The 17,381-nt window shown below is 40.1% G+C and overlaps 1 protein-coding gene across 27 annotated transcripts in view; it reads right to left on the bottom strand.

Moving 5' to 3' along the window:
* Positions 1-17,381, bottom strand: part of kcnma1a (potassium large conductance calcium-activated channel, subfamily M, alpha member 1a) — a 160,691-nt gene that overhangs the window by 71,489 nt on the left and 71,821 nt on the right. For all 27 annotated transcript variants that reach the window (XM_032554023.1, XM_032554042.1, XM_032554016.1 and 24 more), the window contains exons 4-5: positions 6,815-6,908; positions 5,230-5,341 (exon numbers count right to left, since the gene is read on the bottom strand). In XM_032554023.1, coding sequence (XP_032409914.1) covers positions 5,230-5,341; positions 6,815-6,908 — 206 coding nt within the window. The remainder of the gene's footprint in view (positions 1-5,229; positions 5,342-6,814; positions 6,909-17,381) is intronic.

The following is a 17,381-nucleotide window of genomic DNA, read 5'->3' as shown; positions in this document are numbered from 1 at the left end:
TATCAGTATTTGCACTGTTTGATTTTCATTCTAGAGCGTTTAGTGCTCTGTGAGAAATCCTTTTTTGATCAACAAAGTCACACCAAAAAGTGAGTTGATAATTGGGAATTAAACATTTTTGCACAAGACCCACTGGTGGTCCTTGATCAGTGGTTGGTTATTACTATTTCCCACCTCTACGCACTACAGGGTGACGCTGACAGCAACACTCATAGGTGTGAAAGTTGTTGTCTCAGCCAGCTATTTTCAAGTGTTTAAAATTAAATTTAAATTTTAGTCAGAAGAAGCAGAAAAGGTGTAGGATGCTTTTAAAAAGGAAATTGATGTCATGTCAAGTGTTCAAGATTGCTACTTTTAAACAATGAGTGAGCACTGAGTAAAAGCAGGAAGCAGCAAGGTGCTCTAGTATAACTTTTAAATGTTTCGTTTATAAAGAAAGTAGGAAGCAGTAGGTTGTTGATATTTGTTAAGAAATCAGAACAGGCTAAACTTAGAAGAGATTGGGAAAGGTCCACAAAATCCCTCATTAGTACAAAAAATATATTTTATTTTTATTTGAGAAACTTATGTTTATTTAAGCTTATGAATTGGCTTTTATGATTACAGCCATGTTCATATTTATCTAAGAATATTCTCATATGCAAATCTCTGCCCTGTTGGATAAATAATACTGAGTTTGCTTCCAAACTTGGACTTAGATTTCTCAAAATTAGTTCCATCACACAGCAACACTTTGGTATATGGTTGTTTTTACTCAGTATGAAGCATTTGTGTTAGTATTCTGCTGTGTAGCCGTGTAAGTCAGCAGTAGTTTTTTGATCTCTTACACACTCCATGCTCAAAACTCAGAAGCAAATAAAAAATTAAGAAAAATCAAACACATAAATACAACAGATGTGCTTAAAAGTTCTCACTAATATGATATTTTACATGCATTAGCATCCACATGTCTAAAAAACATTTCAATGAAATTCCCTTCCATTGAGTACCTGATTTTGAATGTGAAAATCTCTTTAACACATGCCAAATCCTATTGCACTGGCAACTATCATGAATACACACACACACACACACCAGCTCACACGATGCTCATTCAAGAAGGTTTTTAGGGGCTGTGCCAATGCTTACTTCATTGAGGTTAACAAGGCACAGTTCAGCCTCTAAGTCACGTGTTTTGGCAGAATTGTTTTATCAATCAGCAGCCAGAGATGTTTCATCTGGACTAATACTAACAGTCAACTAAGCCAAGCTTAGAATGCACGATGCTGAACGGCTCTTACCAAGCAAACACAATGACCAGTGGTTCTTCTTTCATTCATGAAGAACACAAGATCAACAAATATCAATATCTTTGGGCTAAGATAGCAGTTATAACGCCAATGTTTGCCCTTTATATGTTTACTGCCAGTAGCTTATAGGACATGAAGTATAAAGCAGTTGCACTCACGACCCTGTCAGGCACATAAGCCTCTTTCATCACCATAAGGGATAAGAGAACGGTCTACTAACTCTCCACTAGGAGGCAATAGAAAGTAGGAATTAAAATCGCTGCCTCAAAGCTACAACCCTAGAACTTCAATACTGCTTTTTCACCCTGCAGTAAACAGCTGAATATCAGCAGACAGATTTGCACAGTCAAATATTTTATTTATGTTTTAAGTAATTTATTGTAAAAGTAATTTCATGTTGCAGATGGGGGAGAGTGTGAAAGCAAAGGCTCAGTAGCCACGAGATCTATGAGCATCCTTCAAATATCCGCATGCTTATCCCACCCAGTCTCTCCCTCGAGAAAACGTGGGTTAAAGATGTTAAAGAAGATTAATGTCTCTTCCTGTAGAAGCAGAAGTCTACATGCTCTTCTAACATCAGCCCCACATCATTATTCTCTTAATCAACATCTAATTTAAAGGAGCAGAAAAGAACAAGCACTGAGTTGTGAAAAATCATATATTCTTCTATAGGGTGCATAATAAGTGGATACCCCATGTCAGGGTTGCAGGGCAGAATCTCTGGCAGGGGCCTTTTCATAAGCACACCTACAGCAGACTTCACATTCAGTTTACAGAGTGTACAGAGGTGTGATATAATTGTGATGTACTATAAAGATTCTGTGGGTTCTCTAACGGTGTATGGAAAGTAATCTGGGGGAATTAAAAGCACAACACCCGTCCTAATAACCACTCTGACTTCTCCTAAATAAAACCTGAATAGAAAGTAGTACCAGTTATAGATTAATACACTAGAGACCTGTCAGGTGTCTGAAAGCGAGCACAGAAAGATAAAGTAATTGATCTAATTTCCTAAACAATAAATCCTCAAAGTTTTCAACTCAAATACATTCTGAATAACACACAAACTGAGTCTTAGACCAATTAATTGTCTTTATTTTCCATTCACAACATGACCTCATTCCCTTGTTATTTCGGAGTTCCTGAGGCATATTATAAATGCCGTCCTTGACTGATTCAGGATGCTAACAGATTTTTTCAGCACAACATCAGTATTCTGCAAGCTATCAGCAGCCTGTTTGGGTACACCAAATCCCACTGCTACGCACAGTTTATTTAAAAACAGTCGTTTGGAGCAGTTTATGACACGTACTCATGAACAACAACATGAGTAGGTAGCATTATTACTGGGTGTAATGTGTAGAAATCCTTAAAATTAATGACATTCTTTAGCAGTATAATACACCATTACACATCTTTCAATGTACTGAACAGTGGCCATGAGATGCTTTTCCACAAATTTTATGCCAGACTTTCCTGGAGTGGTCGTAGCTGAAAAGCTCAATTAGTCTCATCTGTTTGGTTTAATGAGTCCAATTATTTACAGTAAAATTTTAAAAAATAAATTAATTAATTAATAAAAAAACATGTGTGTTTACAGTTTTCATAGGAGAGATGTATTTCTGGAGTGTTTCATAAGAAAATGGTTAACTTTTCACTGCAGTTGTCCAACAGTTGGAGATTTGTTTTACTTCCCTTAGGATCCTTCTCAATGTGCATAATGCCAAAAAAGAAAAAAAAAAATTCTCTGACATTGTTTATTTAAACAATTAAATTATTTCCTTGACTGTAAATACTGGATGGAGCAGTTTTAAAAAATAAAGTTCAAGTAAATTACAGATTAAAAATAAATTCATTAGGTACATTTGTATTCCAGGAATTGTTCAGGGTTTTAATAAATAAAACACCAGTGATTTTGTAACAACAAAAAAGAATAATTTCTGGATTTTTGCGATGTTTTTGCTACTTTATATTATTGCAATAGAGGATGAATTTCTTTCATTCTTTACACTGAATGAACATGATTGAGGGGGTTGCTGCAGGTTTAATAAAATAAATTTAGTAATGCTTATAAGACACTACCCTTTATATGTGCATAACCTACTTAAATTGCCACCACTTCAAATTATTCACCTAGTTTTTTCTTATTCTTCAACAAATTACAATCAAAGACAAAAATGTCCTGAGGTTTAGATGATTATTTTTCCCCCTCCATTCTGTTTTCCCTTATTTATTTATTTTTCTATTGTCTTCAATAGCTTTCCTTTGCTAATCTTTCTGCTTTGTAAAATCATTTGAATAGGTGGTGAAAAGCAGGACTGATTTTAACCCAAAGGGACTAAAACCGTCCACAAGATTCTCTTTTTATGTCAGGAATTCTACACTTATTTTTTGGAAAGAAAAAAAATATTACAGCTATATTACTTCCCCAAAAGAAATATACTCATTCCCAAATTCCGGCACAAGGATTTTTAATATTCACAGGTGATTCCTCACTAAAATAATATTAGCTAGCGGTCACACTACTGTTTCAAACTTTTGCATCATCCTCATCAAGACCCTAACACCCACAGCTTCCTTTGGCTGAGATGAGGACACCTTACATCATGAGTAGCAGGAAGAAGAAACACTCGCTCTCTTCATTCATTATGCTGTTTTTCTTCTCTGTGAAAATGTTCGACCATTCCTCAGAAAACTTCAGGCTCTGCAGTAAGGCTTTTAACTATTTTAATTTGATTTCTATGGTCAATAGCAGATTAAATACTCTTATTTCATCAAAAGAGAATTTTGATCCACTCTCAATTTCAAAATTTGCTAAAAACAATATATAAAAATGAATGTCACCTTCTATTTACTTTATTTCACTGAATTAACAAACTCCTACATTAGTGTGCTGATTTGTGAGCTTTTAGTTGTGAATAAGTAAAAAGATATACAAAAAAACTTAAGTATTATGAAGTGATTTTTTTTGCTGGATTTTGGAGATTTTCAGATATTTCTCACTTACACTCCACTCCCATATTATTTGTGGACATATTTAGAATTTATGTAGCTGCAAGCATGAAAGTAGGCATGAAATAATCATTTTTAAGATTATTGTATATTAAACTTATGAACTGATATGTGGTGCCAGCATGGTCCATTCATATAACACCATGACCAAAAACAACATCAAATGTTCAGGCACCCTGCAGATCAGACAATGTCAGTATTGGCAAACATTTAAATGTAGATGCTATGGTCATAAAAGAACCAAACACAATTCCTGGATTAGAGCATCTTTGATTATCAGTCCTGATGTTTTTTCAGCATCTTATCAGAGGTAGACACAAAGTGAACTCAAAAAAAGAGCAGACTTGGAAAGAAACTCTTTTCTCTGCAGTATAATTTAGGTCACGGTTCTCTGAACACAGTGGGAAAAGTAGGTCGTTATGTAATGCAGGTTAGGGTGTTTTCCAGTCTGCTTATGCATGCGTGAGTGCAGCAGTGTATACTGGGATCACACATGCTTTTGCATTTTTCATGTGGGTGTGAATAAAGCCATTAGAGGGCAGTTATTGACTGCTGTGAGGCATTACAGGTGCAACTCCTTAACAAAACTACTAGATAATCTAAAGCCACACACACACACACCCAAACAAGAAAACCACAGCCCCATTCTTTCACTCCCATCAATCCATTCACTCTGCTGTGTCTGTGTTAGCTGAAACATCAGAGGAACCTAGCCCTGTCACTTCTAATGATGAGGGAAAGTTGACTGCAGCCTCAAGCAACAAGGCCTCACAGACATGCCCCCACCAAAGGGGAGACAGACGGGAGGACCGGGAGTCTCAGGGAGAAACGTAGAGGTATGGAAAAAGAGGAGGGCATGCAAGGATAGAAAGAAAAATGGAATAGGGAACAGGATTTGCTAAATCTTACCATATATATTTAAACTTACCAAGCCAGCTTCTGTTTAGGTATACAGAGACGAACACAGGAGGAACGGTGAAGAAGTCGACCACTGAGTTGACCTCCAGCCAGAACCACAGCTTGTCATTGGCTGCTATAAACTGCGAGAAAAGAAAAGCGACAACAATGCTACTCAGCATAGCGACTAACCTACTTTTATTTAAACAGCAACCACAAAAAAGCCCAGTTGTTTTTCAAACTTGTTTGTTCCTTCAGCAATGATGAAGAGCTATTTAGATGACAAAAGCTTCATCACATTTGCTGAATCATGCAAACCAATGGCAGTGTAAGCAGCTTATGTATTTATTTATCCATTCATTCAGGATGTCAAGCTTGTTTCTGCTAAATTAGATGGCTGCTTTGGTCATTACAATAGTGTCAGTTTAAAATGTAGAGATACTTTATGTATGATCCAATGTGGATTTCCTATAAAACAGTGATTTTAATACCAATTGCACATGATTTATTGAATTTAAATGTGTACTATCACATACAAAAATATTTAGAACTCAGAATTATGTATTAATGAGGACAGTAACAAAACAAGCTTTTTGAAGGATGCTAAAGCTTTAGTGTAGAAGATTCTGTGCAGCATTGGTATTCCCTCTGAATTAAACATTAGTATAAAGCTTGGGCCTTGAATTCAGTTATCTTACTTCTTAAACATCACTGTATGTCATTTATGTGATAGACTCCCACAAAAATAGTATGGTTTTCAAAATATTCAATTAAACCCCCCTCCATCCTCTCCAGCTTCCCCCATTTACTCTGATAGCCAGAAATCACATCCAGTGCAATCACCTAACTAATAAACCCAGCTGTTCTGTGAAGGCCTCAGAGGCTCGTTAGATAACAACCAGCATCATAGAGACCGAAGAAAACAGCACAATGTCAGTGATAATGTTGGGTTGTGTAATACAAAAATATCCCAAGCTCTGAGCAGCTCCCTTTCGTTCCCATCACCTTGAAATGCAAATAATATAGAGCAGCTGCAACCTACCAAGGAGAACACAAATCAGAAAAGGAGTCAAGAGCCCAATTATAACTCTGATGAGCTGCAAAGATCCACAGTTAAGGTAGGAAATATTATTATTATAACCATTAGTAGTACACACCACAAATGTGGCTTTAGAGAACAAATCACCTATTGTTGAAAGGATGGCATGAAATGTACAGTTTAAAAGTTTTACCACAGCCCTGTAGGGGACACAGAAAAGATGGGGAAGAATTTGAACTGATCAAAGGACTTACAAGTTGCTTTTACAATAAAATACAATAAAGGTTCAAACCTAAACACAGTCCATGCATTCTGATTGAGTTTAAGCTATTTTTGAAAATGAAGGCCAAGGGTTTCTTTCTTTAAATGTTCAGAAATGATTTCCCAGACTTGCAGCTGTAATTGTGGCAACGTTTTTTTATCTGAGGGGGACTGGATGCAAATGTACTCAACACTTTTCAGATTTTCATTTATGAAAAGAAAATCTGAGATGCACTGATAATTTTCTTTTGACTGAAGAATGTGTGCTTATACTGTATATGCAGGTCTGTGTGTGAATGCATGTGTGTCAGCTTACCCGCAAGCCAAAGTACAGGAGGAAGAAGACATTGAAGGCCATATCGATTTGTAGTGTAAAATCTTTGTAGAAGTTCTGGCAGGATTCTATAGGACTGAAACACAGACGCAGAAAGAGAGAGAACAGAACATTATGCTCAGGTCAAATGCTTATGAACTGATAACATATCTCTTCTACTGTACACCCAAATTGAGAGGAGCTTAAATAAAATGATGCTGACGATGTCAAATTATGATGCTCATCAAATGTGGGTTAGAAAAAAAGTGTTACAGTCTTATAAGTTACTAAGCAACCTCTGGTAACCTCTGATAAAAGTAATTTTATCAAAATGCGGATTTCAAAATTTCATAATTCAAATCCAGATTTCTGCATAGCCACTACTTGTAATTGTTGCTTGTATTCGATCCAGTGAGCCAGACGAGGACTGAGAGTTACATGAAAGCCTCATTGCAGTGCCAATCACACACAGATGAAACAGCTGAAAAAAGAACTGAAACTCCAAGCTGCTTTGATGCAACAGCATGGTTGAATTATTTAGTGAGTGTCAAACCCAAATATTATAAAGGATATTTCCTCAGCTAAAGAGAATTCAGGACTGATCTTTTTAAAAAACAAAAAAAGGAAGCTGGAGATAAATTATCTGCAATCTGTTTGTTCTCTCCAAAAATGTGCCTTTGTAGAAACAAAGTGATGATTACCCATTAGGAAGTGAGTGTCTAAACACAAAACAAGTAATCAACTCACTCTATTGTTCCTTTGGGTTTGGGCTCATTGGATTTTACTAGAGTAATGGGGGAATTCTGCATTTGCAAAAACAGCAATCTGCTTAATCCATAGACTCCTACCAAAGTCCAGTCAGTATGTTCAAATCAATCTGTGCTATGTTTTTTTGTGTGCTAACAAGACTAAGAGACAGAAACAAATTCATACCATAATGTCATTTACAGAGGTAGAAGAAAGGCTTAATCTTCATATTAAAATCACATTCAGTCACATGCTTTATTAAAGCAGCTGAGGTCATTATGGAGAATATCTCCTAAACAGGACAAACAACCAAATAATTTATGATTGAGTGGCCTGACATAAGTATACTAACTAGTAAGACCTTGGGAGTAAAAATAAGAAAGGAAAATCAATCTTAGTACCAGAGTTTTTTTTTTTTATTAGAGCCAGAGGGAGGAGTATGTACACATACTAATCAATACACTCAATACAATACTGACAAAACATTGCACAAAAAGAAAAATTACAAAATTACAATAGCACCAGAGTTAATTTTAAGTTGAAATGAATTTTTTCCTTCTAACCATCCATGCTCAGGTCACAGGGGCAACAGATCCGGGAGGACGGCGTCGACAGAACCAGAACCAAACATGGAGAAGCAACATTCCGTCTTTTTGCACCACATACACACGGCACATATATATATATATATATATATATATATATATATATATATATATATATATATATATATATATATATATATATATATATACATACATGCCTTCACGCATAAACACCCATATCTACACAAACACACAGATGGTGAATACTGAAGACACCATTTGGAGTGGTCACTGCTGTGCTCCCCCTCAGGCTAAGGTCTGGCCTGATTCTGAATAACTGCTAATCTTAAGTCATGTGACCCAAAGCACTCTTGGTAACATAAAAATAATGGCAGAAAGCAGAAGGATCCCTAGAATTGAAGGAATTTGCTTTGCTTTATAACTCTGAGTGCGCACATTTAATTTCAGTTATGTACATGTTGCATTGAGCCTTATCATTGACTAAAGTACTTGGAAAAGTACACAGTGGTTTCTCTGTTATATTAAGATCTCAATGGGAAATGACAACCTCATCATTTCACCATGTGGGTGTTTTTCATTGCTTGTTATTTCAGAGAAGCTGAGTGTGTTTCAAACCACTGAAATTCATAATGTGAGCCAAGAATAAAAGAAAAAATAAGAATCGACTCAATTTTTAATACAACTCCAAACTCAGATGAGTATATACAACTCCAGTCAGGAGTTATATTAACTCAGACATTAGTGTCACAATAATTTGGGGCTTTTAAGGATGCATTGAACCTTTTTTTCCCACACATACAACTTCAGTGATTTTGGAAAAATGAAAATGGGTTCACAACTTTGGCTTTTTTGTCTATTTTCTTTTATTCATACTGGGTCAAAATGAACAGGCTTTGGTAAATACATACAGTCATGAAGGCTAAACTACCAGAAGATCTGGAATAAAGATCTTTAGGGCACAGCCAGGAAACAAACAAATGGGCCATTATTTAATCTTTCAGCACAAAACGTATGGTGAATGTATACAACAGAGGTCTAAGAATGGTGGAGGAATTACAGATGAAGCACAAGGGGGAATAATCAATTGCCTTTACTTCTCTTTGTATGCTTAAGCATGATCAAATGTTTCATGGGAAACTTAAGTGCTGTCCTATTGGAAGGGGGTGGGAGTATTGTACAATGTTTTAATACATTTAATGAAACTGTTTGGGAGGTGTTTGTTTTTTTTATTATTATTTTTCAAAACCTTAGCTGCCAGCAAGACTTATTTTACTAACCTTGAGGAGATGCTGCAATCTGCGAGTCTGCCACTAGATGTCAGTAAATTTAATAACCTGCTTGTTTAAATGGGGCTGAGAAAACGGTTTGCGTAAAACATAAAAATACACTTACAAATACTTAAAATTCTATAAAAACAAACAAAAAGAATACTACCACTGAAAATAAGATGTGGGTTGTATTGATGCAATGAATCAATCAACAAGGTTAAAGTAAATGTCCAGAAGTGATGTTTTTAACTTCCATTCTTCACTAGAAATGTGATGCACGTTGCACACAAATCAGCTGTATGCAAAATGTAGCTTTATTTACTGGGCTTAAATTACGTCATGCTAACCAGGTGTTTGTGTTACTGAATTCCTTCACGTGAATTCTTTATCAAAGAGGGGAGAGGTAAGACAAGACATGTTGCCAACGTGTGATTTCAATGTCACTTTACACTCTACAATCACAAGGGATCTCTGGCAACACATTGCCAGTGTTCTACAGAAAATAGATCCGCCACAGTTCTTATTACTCTTTAAGTGCTGGCACAGCCTGGGGTTACACCATTCTGACTGACAGGAGGAGGACACCAGAGAAGAGAAAGAGCATGGGAAAGGAAGAGCACTTGAGGTCAGGAGATCTAAAACTGATCTAAAAAGGCTAAGCACATCTGTACTGACTAACATCAATGGAAGAAGAAGATCCACTGTCCCAGTTAGCATAGACAAACTTTTCAACCACCCATGTTGTTTTGTCTGGAGCATGGACATCTATTTTAGGATGCACAATTCTTCCCCATCATTGTGTCCTACAATCAAGAACACCAGAAAACACAGCCAGAAAGGTAAAACCCATTATTCTCAAGGGCAACAGAAGGTGTTGACGATGACATTCCAAAAATAGCCCGAAACACCTTCAGTCAGTCAGTAGGAGCCAGTCCTTCGTCAGCCCGGACATGACCTTGGATAGCTGCAGGAGCGACAGAAAGGCCGTCCCTCGAGCAAACAATAACAACGCACTGCTGCCCACTTGACTAATGCTCACAACCACGGTACAACACACACCAAATAAGAGTCATTTCTGTGCTGCACAAATGTCTTCCTGCTCTACTAATCTTGAGGGGGAGGTGAAGCTGAAAGGAGACCAGATTTGCACCTAAATGATTGATTTAGGTCAAAGCACCATTACTAAACTAAGAAACAGTTAAGTGCCTACAAGGATAGTGGACAAAAAAAAAAGTCTTCCAGGGACGCTAAAAATAGATGACTCCGTTTTTATGTGAACTGAAATGGCTCGCATCCCACTACAGACGTTTCCCCTACCGAGTCATTTAAAGCACTGTGTGAATGAAAATAGCACATCACCAAAGCAAACACAGGTATTATACAGTGTGGCTAAAAACAAAACAAAAAATAATTAGCAAAACAGCAACTAAACTGCTAAGCAGCAAAAATTACAATGCGGATTGCTAAACATGGAAACCCCATGCACACATTATCCTGTTCTCTTTTTAGTCTGACCTCAGATAATTTTATCAAAGCAAAGAATTACTTCAACCAAAACAGTTGAATCTCTCAGTAACACAGATGTTTCTCTGTAAATTAATATATCATTGAATTCAATTATGTTAAAAAGTGAAACTCATATTATATAAAATCACTATACACAAAGTGGGATATTTTATTTAAGTAATTATTTCAGTTAATTGTGTAGTTATGACTTGCAGTTTCTCACTCAGAATAAATAAATCATTTGTATCAACTACTACTTGAAGAAATTATCCAAATCAGATCATTTACAGCTTGATTGCTGCAATAAGATTAAAAAATCTCCTCTTGATAAGTAAACACACCATACTGAAGGCACTTTTTAAAGTAGGAAATTAAAGTGAAACCTTAAGCAACTCATCTGTAGAATAAAATTTTAATTATAGATAAAATTAAATACGATTAAAACATTTCATACTTTTTCTTTTCAATTTTCTAGGGCTAGCAGAGAAGGTCCTGCTGGCCCGGACAGCCCACTACTGTTTAAAATGTCTTATGCACAAAAGTTGTATTTGCACTTGTTTCCAACTGGTGCTTCCTTTCGAGACATGAGACACAACTTTTTACAGTGTGTTTTAAGTCCATGATCAAGCCTAGTCATACACTAGAAGGTCTATTCTGAAATAAATGTTTAAATACCAAAATCTTACTGAGCAGGTCAAAAACATCCATGAACATGTAGATTTCTTTTTATTAATATTTAGCACGCTGGTTTGGGCAAATGACAAATTTTGACCAAAAGTTTAGTAGCTTCTATACCAGCCACTTTAGAAATGCTGCAATATGAAAATAATCTAACCAAAAATTTTATAACACCATCCATCCATCCATCCATCCATCCATCCATCCATCCATCTTCTTCTGCTTATCCGAGGTCGGGTCGCGGGGGTAGCAGCTTCAGAAGGGAGGCCCAGACTTCCCTCTCCCCAGCCACTTCTTCTAGCTCCTCCGGGGGAATCCCGAGGCGTTCCCAGGCCAGCCGAGAGACATAGTCCCTCCAGCGTGTCCTGGGTCTTCCCCGGGGCCTCCTCCCGGTGGGACGTGCCCGGAACACCTCACCAGGGAGGCGTCCAGGAGGCATCCTGACCAGATGCCCGAGCCACCTCAACTGGCTCCTCTCGATGTGAAGGAGCAGCGGCTCTACTCTGAGTCCCTCCCGGATGACTGAGCTTCTCACCCTATCTCTAAGGGAGAGCCCAGCCACCCTACGGAGAAAACCCATTTCGGCCGCTTGTATCCGCAATCTCGTTCTTTCGGTCATGACCCAAAGCTCATGACCATAGATGAGGGTGGGAACGTAGATCGACCGGTAAATCGAGAGCTTCGCTTTTTGGCTCAGCTCTCTCTTCACCACGACGGACCGGTACAGCGCCCGCTTGACAGCAGACGCTGCGCCAATCCGCCTGTCGATCTCCCGCTCCCTTCTTCCCCCATTCGTGAACAAGATCCCGAGATACTTAAACTCCTCCACTTGGGGCAGGACACCCCCCCTGACCCGGAGAAGGCACTCTACCCTTTTCCGGCTCAAGACCATGGCCTCGGATTTGGAGGCACTGATCCCCATCCCGGCCGCTTCACACTCGGCTGCGAACCGCTCCAGCGAGAGCTGCAGATCACGATCTGATGAAGCCAAAAGGACCACATCGTCTGCGAAAAGCAGAGATGAGATCCTAAGGCCACCAAATCGGATCCCCTCAACACCTTGGCTGCACCTAGAAATTCTGTCCATGAAAGTGATGAACAGAATCGGTGACAAAGGGCAGCCCTGGCGGAGTCCAACTCTCACCGGAAACGAGCCCGACTTACTGCCGGCAATGCGGACCAGACTCTGACACCGGTCATACAGGGACCTGACAGCCCGTATCAAAGGGCCCGGTACCCCATACTCCCGGAGAACCCCCCACAGGGCTCCCCGAGGGACACGGTCGAACGCCTTCTCCAAGTCCACAAAACACATGTAGACTGGTTGGGCGAACTCCCATGCACCCTCCAGGACCCTGCCGAGGGTGTAGAGCTGGTCCAGCGTTCCACGACCAGGACGAAAACCACACTGCTCTTCCTGAATCCGAGGTTCGACTATCCGACGGACCCTCCTCTCCAGGACCCCTGAATAGACCTTGCCAGGGAGGCTTAAGAGTGTGACCCCTCTATAATTGGAGCACACCCTCCGGTCCCCCTTTTTGAACAGGGGGACCACCACCCCAGTCTGCCAATCCAGGGGAACTGCCCCCGATGTCCATGCGACATTGCAGAGTCGCGTCAACCAACACAACCCTACAACATCCAGAGCCTTAAGGAACTCCGGGCGGATCTCATCCACCCCCGGGGCCCTGCCACCGAGGAGCTTTTTAACCACCTCGGCGACCTCGCCCCCAGAGATTGGAGAGCCCAACCCAGAGTCCCCAGGCTCCGCTTCCTCAGTGGAAGGCATGTTGGTGGGATTGAGGAGGTCTTCGAAGTACTCTGCCCACCGGCCCACAACGTCCCGAGTAGAGGTCAGCAGCACACCATCCCCACTATAAACAGTGTTGGTGCTGCACCGCTTCCCCCCCTGAGACGCCGGATGGTGGACCAGAATCGCCTCGAAGCCGTACGGAAGTCTTTCTCCATGGCCTCTCCAAACTCCTCCCACGCCCGAGTTTTTGCCTCAGCAACCGCCCGAGCCGCATGCCGCTTCGCCCGCCGGTACCCATCAGCTGCTTCCGGAGGCCCACAGGCCAAAAAGGCCCGATAGGACTCCTTCTTCAGCCTGACGGCATCCCTCACCGAAGGTGTCCACCAGCGGGTTCGAGGGTTGCCGCCGCGACAGGCACCGACAACCTTGCGGCCACAGCTCCAATCGGCCGCCTCGACAATGGAGGCACGGAACACGGTCCACTCAGACTCCATGTCCCCCACCTCCCCCGGGACGTGTTCGAAGTTTTGCCGGAGATGGGAGTTAAAGCTCCGTCTCACAGGGGATTCCGCCAGACGTTCCCAGCAGACCCTCACAACACGTTTGGGCCTGCCAGGTCTGACCGGCTTTCGCCCCCACCACCGGAGCCAACTCACCACCAGGTAGTGGTCAGTGGACAGCTCCGCACCTCTCTTCACCCGAGTGTCCAAGACATACGGCCGCAGATCCGATGAAACGATGACAAAGTCGATCATCGAACTGCGGCCTAGGGTGTCCTGGTGCCAAGTGCACATATGGACACCCTTATGCTTGAACATGGTGTTCGTTATGGACAATCCATGGCGAGCACAGAAGTCCAGCAACAGAACACCGCTCGAGTTCAGGTCGGGCGGGCCGTTCCTCCCAACCACGCCCCTCCAGGTCTCACTGTCATTGCCCACGTGAGCGTTGAAGTCCCCCAGCAGAACAAGGGAGTCCCCAGGAGGAGCACTCTCCAGTACCCCCTCTAAGGACTCCAAAAAGGGTGGGTAATCTGAACTGTCGTTCGGCCCGTAAGCACAAACGACAGTCAGAACCCGTCCCCCCACCCGTAGGCGGAGGGATGCTACCCTCTCGTTCACCGGGGTAAACCCCAACGTACAGGCGCCGAGATGGGGAGCAACAAGTATGCCCACTCCTGCCCGACGCCTCTCACCTTGGGCAACTCCAGAGTGGAAGTATGTCCAGCCCCTTGTTATGAAGGTGTTATGAATTTTATAACACCAAATTATATAAAGATTTTATAAGATTAAAAAAACTTTGCACCAATAGGCAAACAATTATAGCTATGTAATTAATTTGTATGTTGTTTTGTTCTTTTGCACACAATGATTATCACCAGTCTTCTAGTATGGTGGGGTGCTGCTGTCCATGGTACTGAGTAGTCAGTTTGACTTTATAAGTTAAAGAAGTACAATAGTCTAATATTTAAACTATGTGGTTTATTATGTATTAATCAAGATAACTTAAAATTATATAACTTAAACTTAAAATAATTTTTTCTATAGCATATTAAAAGGTGGCCAGTGTAGAGGAGACAGGGGCTTTGGTGAAATTTATCCAACAACAACAAAAAAAGGAAAAATGAAGAAAAGGCAATGATGTGTTGATTAAGACCTGATTATATAATTTTACATGGATTTTAATATGTATCATTCACTGTAAATGATGCACTGTTATGCAGGAACTGCAGTGTAGGTGCAGCACAACACCGTTATTGGGTAAAGCATATCTAGACTGTGGACATCCAAAATGAGTCATGCTATTTTAAACTCAATGTAAAAAGAAACCCAGCTAAATGATTGTCTTTGCTTCTCACACTGAATTGAATCACCTCTAAAGCATCTGCTGTCACCAAAATCTCAATCAATCAATATTTCTGTGCTTTATGGATTATCATTAACCCCCCAAAACTTTATAAGACAAAGGGATCAGAATAAGCAATTACTTTGAGTTTTCTTGCAAGGAATTGACAGTAACAGAACAAATGACATCACCTATAATTCAATAAAATATTCTATGAAAACATTTGATAAAACCTCTTTTTCTTTGAGAGAGGCAGAGGTTCCAAAATAATAAGTGAATGCTGTGATTTTTCACAATAAATATCTTTTTATCTGTTAATATGTTGTTGACACCCAATTAGTAGACAAGACACAAAGCTAAAGTGAGAAAATAGCCTTTAGTTAATAAACTGCTGGCATTCAGAAACTACACCTTATTCAATTAGTAATCAATTTTAGCAAAACCTTCCCCTTTGTATGTTTTATAAACTCCTGTCATTCTTTTAAAGACTAAAATGTCACCCTTCCTACATCTAAATCCTATCAGCACCCAAGACGGAAAGGTCCTACTCAGGGCTACCATTTGTCGTCAGAAAGTCTACAGAGCATGTCTTGCTCCTCTGCCATATTTCTCACCTTACTCCATTAATTAGTCATTAAGTGCTGTTTCTTTTTTCAGAGCTGTCAATGATCTCACTCTACTGGTAGAATTACAGCTACAAGATGCTGCCTTTAAGGTATCTTGAATGCATTTTAAAAAATTACACAGCTACTCCTGCCATTTAACGTGACTGTGCAGGAGCGTTCACACACACACGCCCGCACACCCACACACACAAGTATGCATGTGTGGCACAGTGAGATCGAGAGGGGAGAGAAATAGAAACTGAATTGGAGCAGGAACAAGGGCATCCCTTTAGGACCAGCCTGCAGAGACTTTGTCCTACATTCCTCTTTGTTTCATGGGAGCACAGAGGAGGAAAAAGGAAGGGATGGAGGATAAAAGATGAGCCAAGGTATTAAAGCAGATTCAGATGTGGGTGGGTAAGGACGCACGATCCTCCCATTGAAAACGCTGTGAAAATAGAATTGGTTTGGCAAGCCGAGTGTACTGCAGAGGAACAGAACAGGCAGAATACTGTGATAAGCAACCACATTGTGAAAACAAACAGTATGAAACTCATTTATATTAATATTGCATCTTGGAAGTTAACAATCCCCTCATTTAAAGTTTGTTGATGTGCTCTGGCAGAAAGGTTTTCTGTATTTTTCTGCAACCAGGATAGCACCCTACAGAAAGGTGGAAACAGCAGGGAGAGTGGTTGTGCTCTACTCTAGTAGGAATACAAAATACATATTTATATTTAAATATATAGAAGCCCCTCACATGGCTCCAGGCTGCCAAGATATGAACCAATGCCATTTATTTTCCCCAAATGTCTCTTTCTTCAGCACTCAACCACTCCCTCTCATTAGTGTTGCCTTTTTTCCAGACAATTTCAGATAGTTTTGCACTTAATCCAATGGCTAAAATAGAAGATTGGTTGTTGGTAGACAAACCATTGGAGGCTGCCTGGTCCAGGAGAGTGTCCACCTTCGGTATTTGGGAGAGTAATTGCTTCCATTAAAAGAGCGACCTATAAATCTGTGCCTATTGATTGCTCAGTCATTAACATTTAATAGCAAAGGAGGCTGAGTGGGGAGAAGGTCATCTGTGAAGCAGTTCACCTTGTGAGTATGAATAATACTGAAAGAAATTGTGTGAAACATAATTTTCTTATTTGTAACCAACCAACCTTTCATTAGAATTGTCAACATGACACACATTGGACTGTTTAACAAGCGAAAATAAAAATGTTTTCTGTGCACATTTAGTCAATTATATGTGATGGAATCAAGCGTATAGCACAAACTTTGGGGTGTTAGTGATGTTTAAAACCTCCAGGGTGGGATGAATCTCTAGTTTCCAACACAGAAGCATGTGCACATCCCAGTCACAAGCTTGACCTAATCACTATGATGAGGGGCCTTGTCTCAATGGGAGCACAAGAGATCAGGGAAGAGCCTCTGGGTAGCCCAATCACACGTAAATACAATCTAGAACCAAAGAGAAACATTACAGACAGAAATCAAAGCTTTATGTTAACAATCATCACTTTCTGCATGTTTGCTATATGTGGTACATAATGTTTTCAATCACTCATCTTTGTTGTATTTTTGTGTTTCTTA

This window comes from Xiphophorus hellerii, chromosome 22, assembly GCF_003331165.1.
Source record: "Xiphophorus hellerii strain 12219 chromosome 22, Xiphophorus_hellerii-4.1, whole genome shotgun sequence".
Classification (NCBI taxonomy): domain Eukaryota; kingdom Metazoa; phylum Chordata; class Actinopteri; order Cyprinodontiformes; family Poeciliidae; genus Xiphophorus; species Xiphophorus hellerii.
This window is presented reverse-complemented; position numbering and strand designations above follow the sequence as displayed.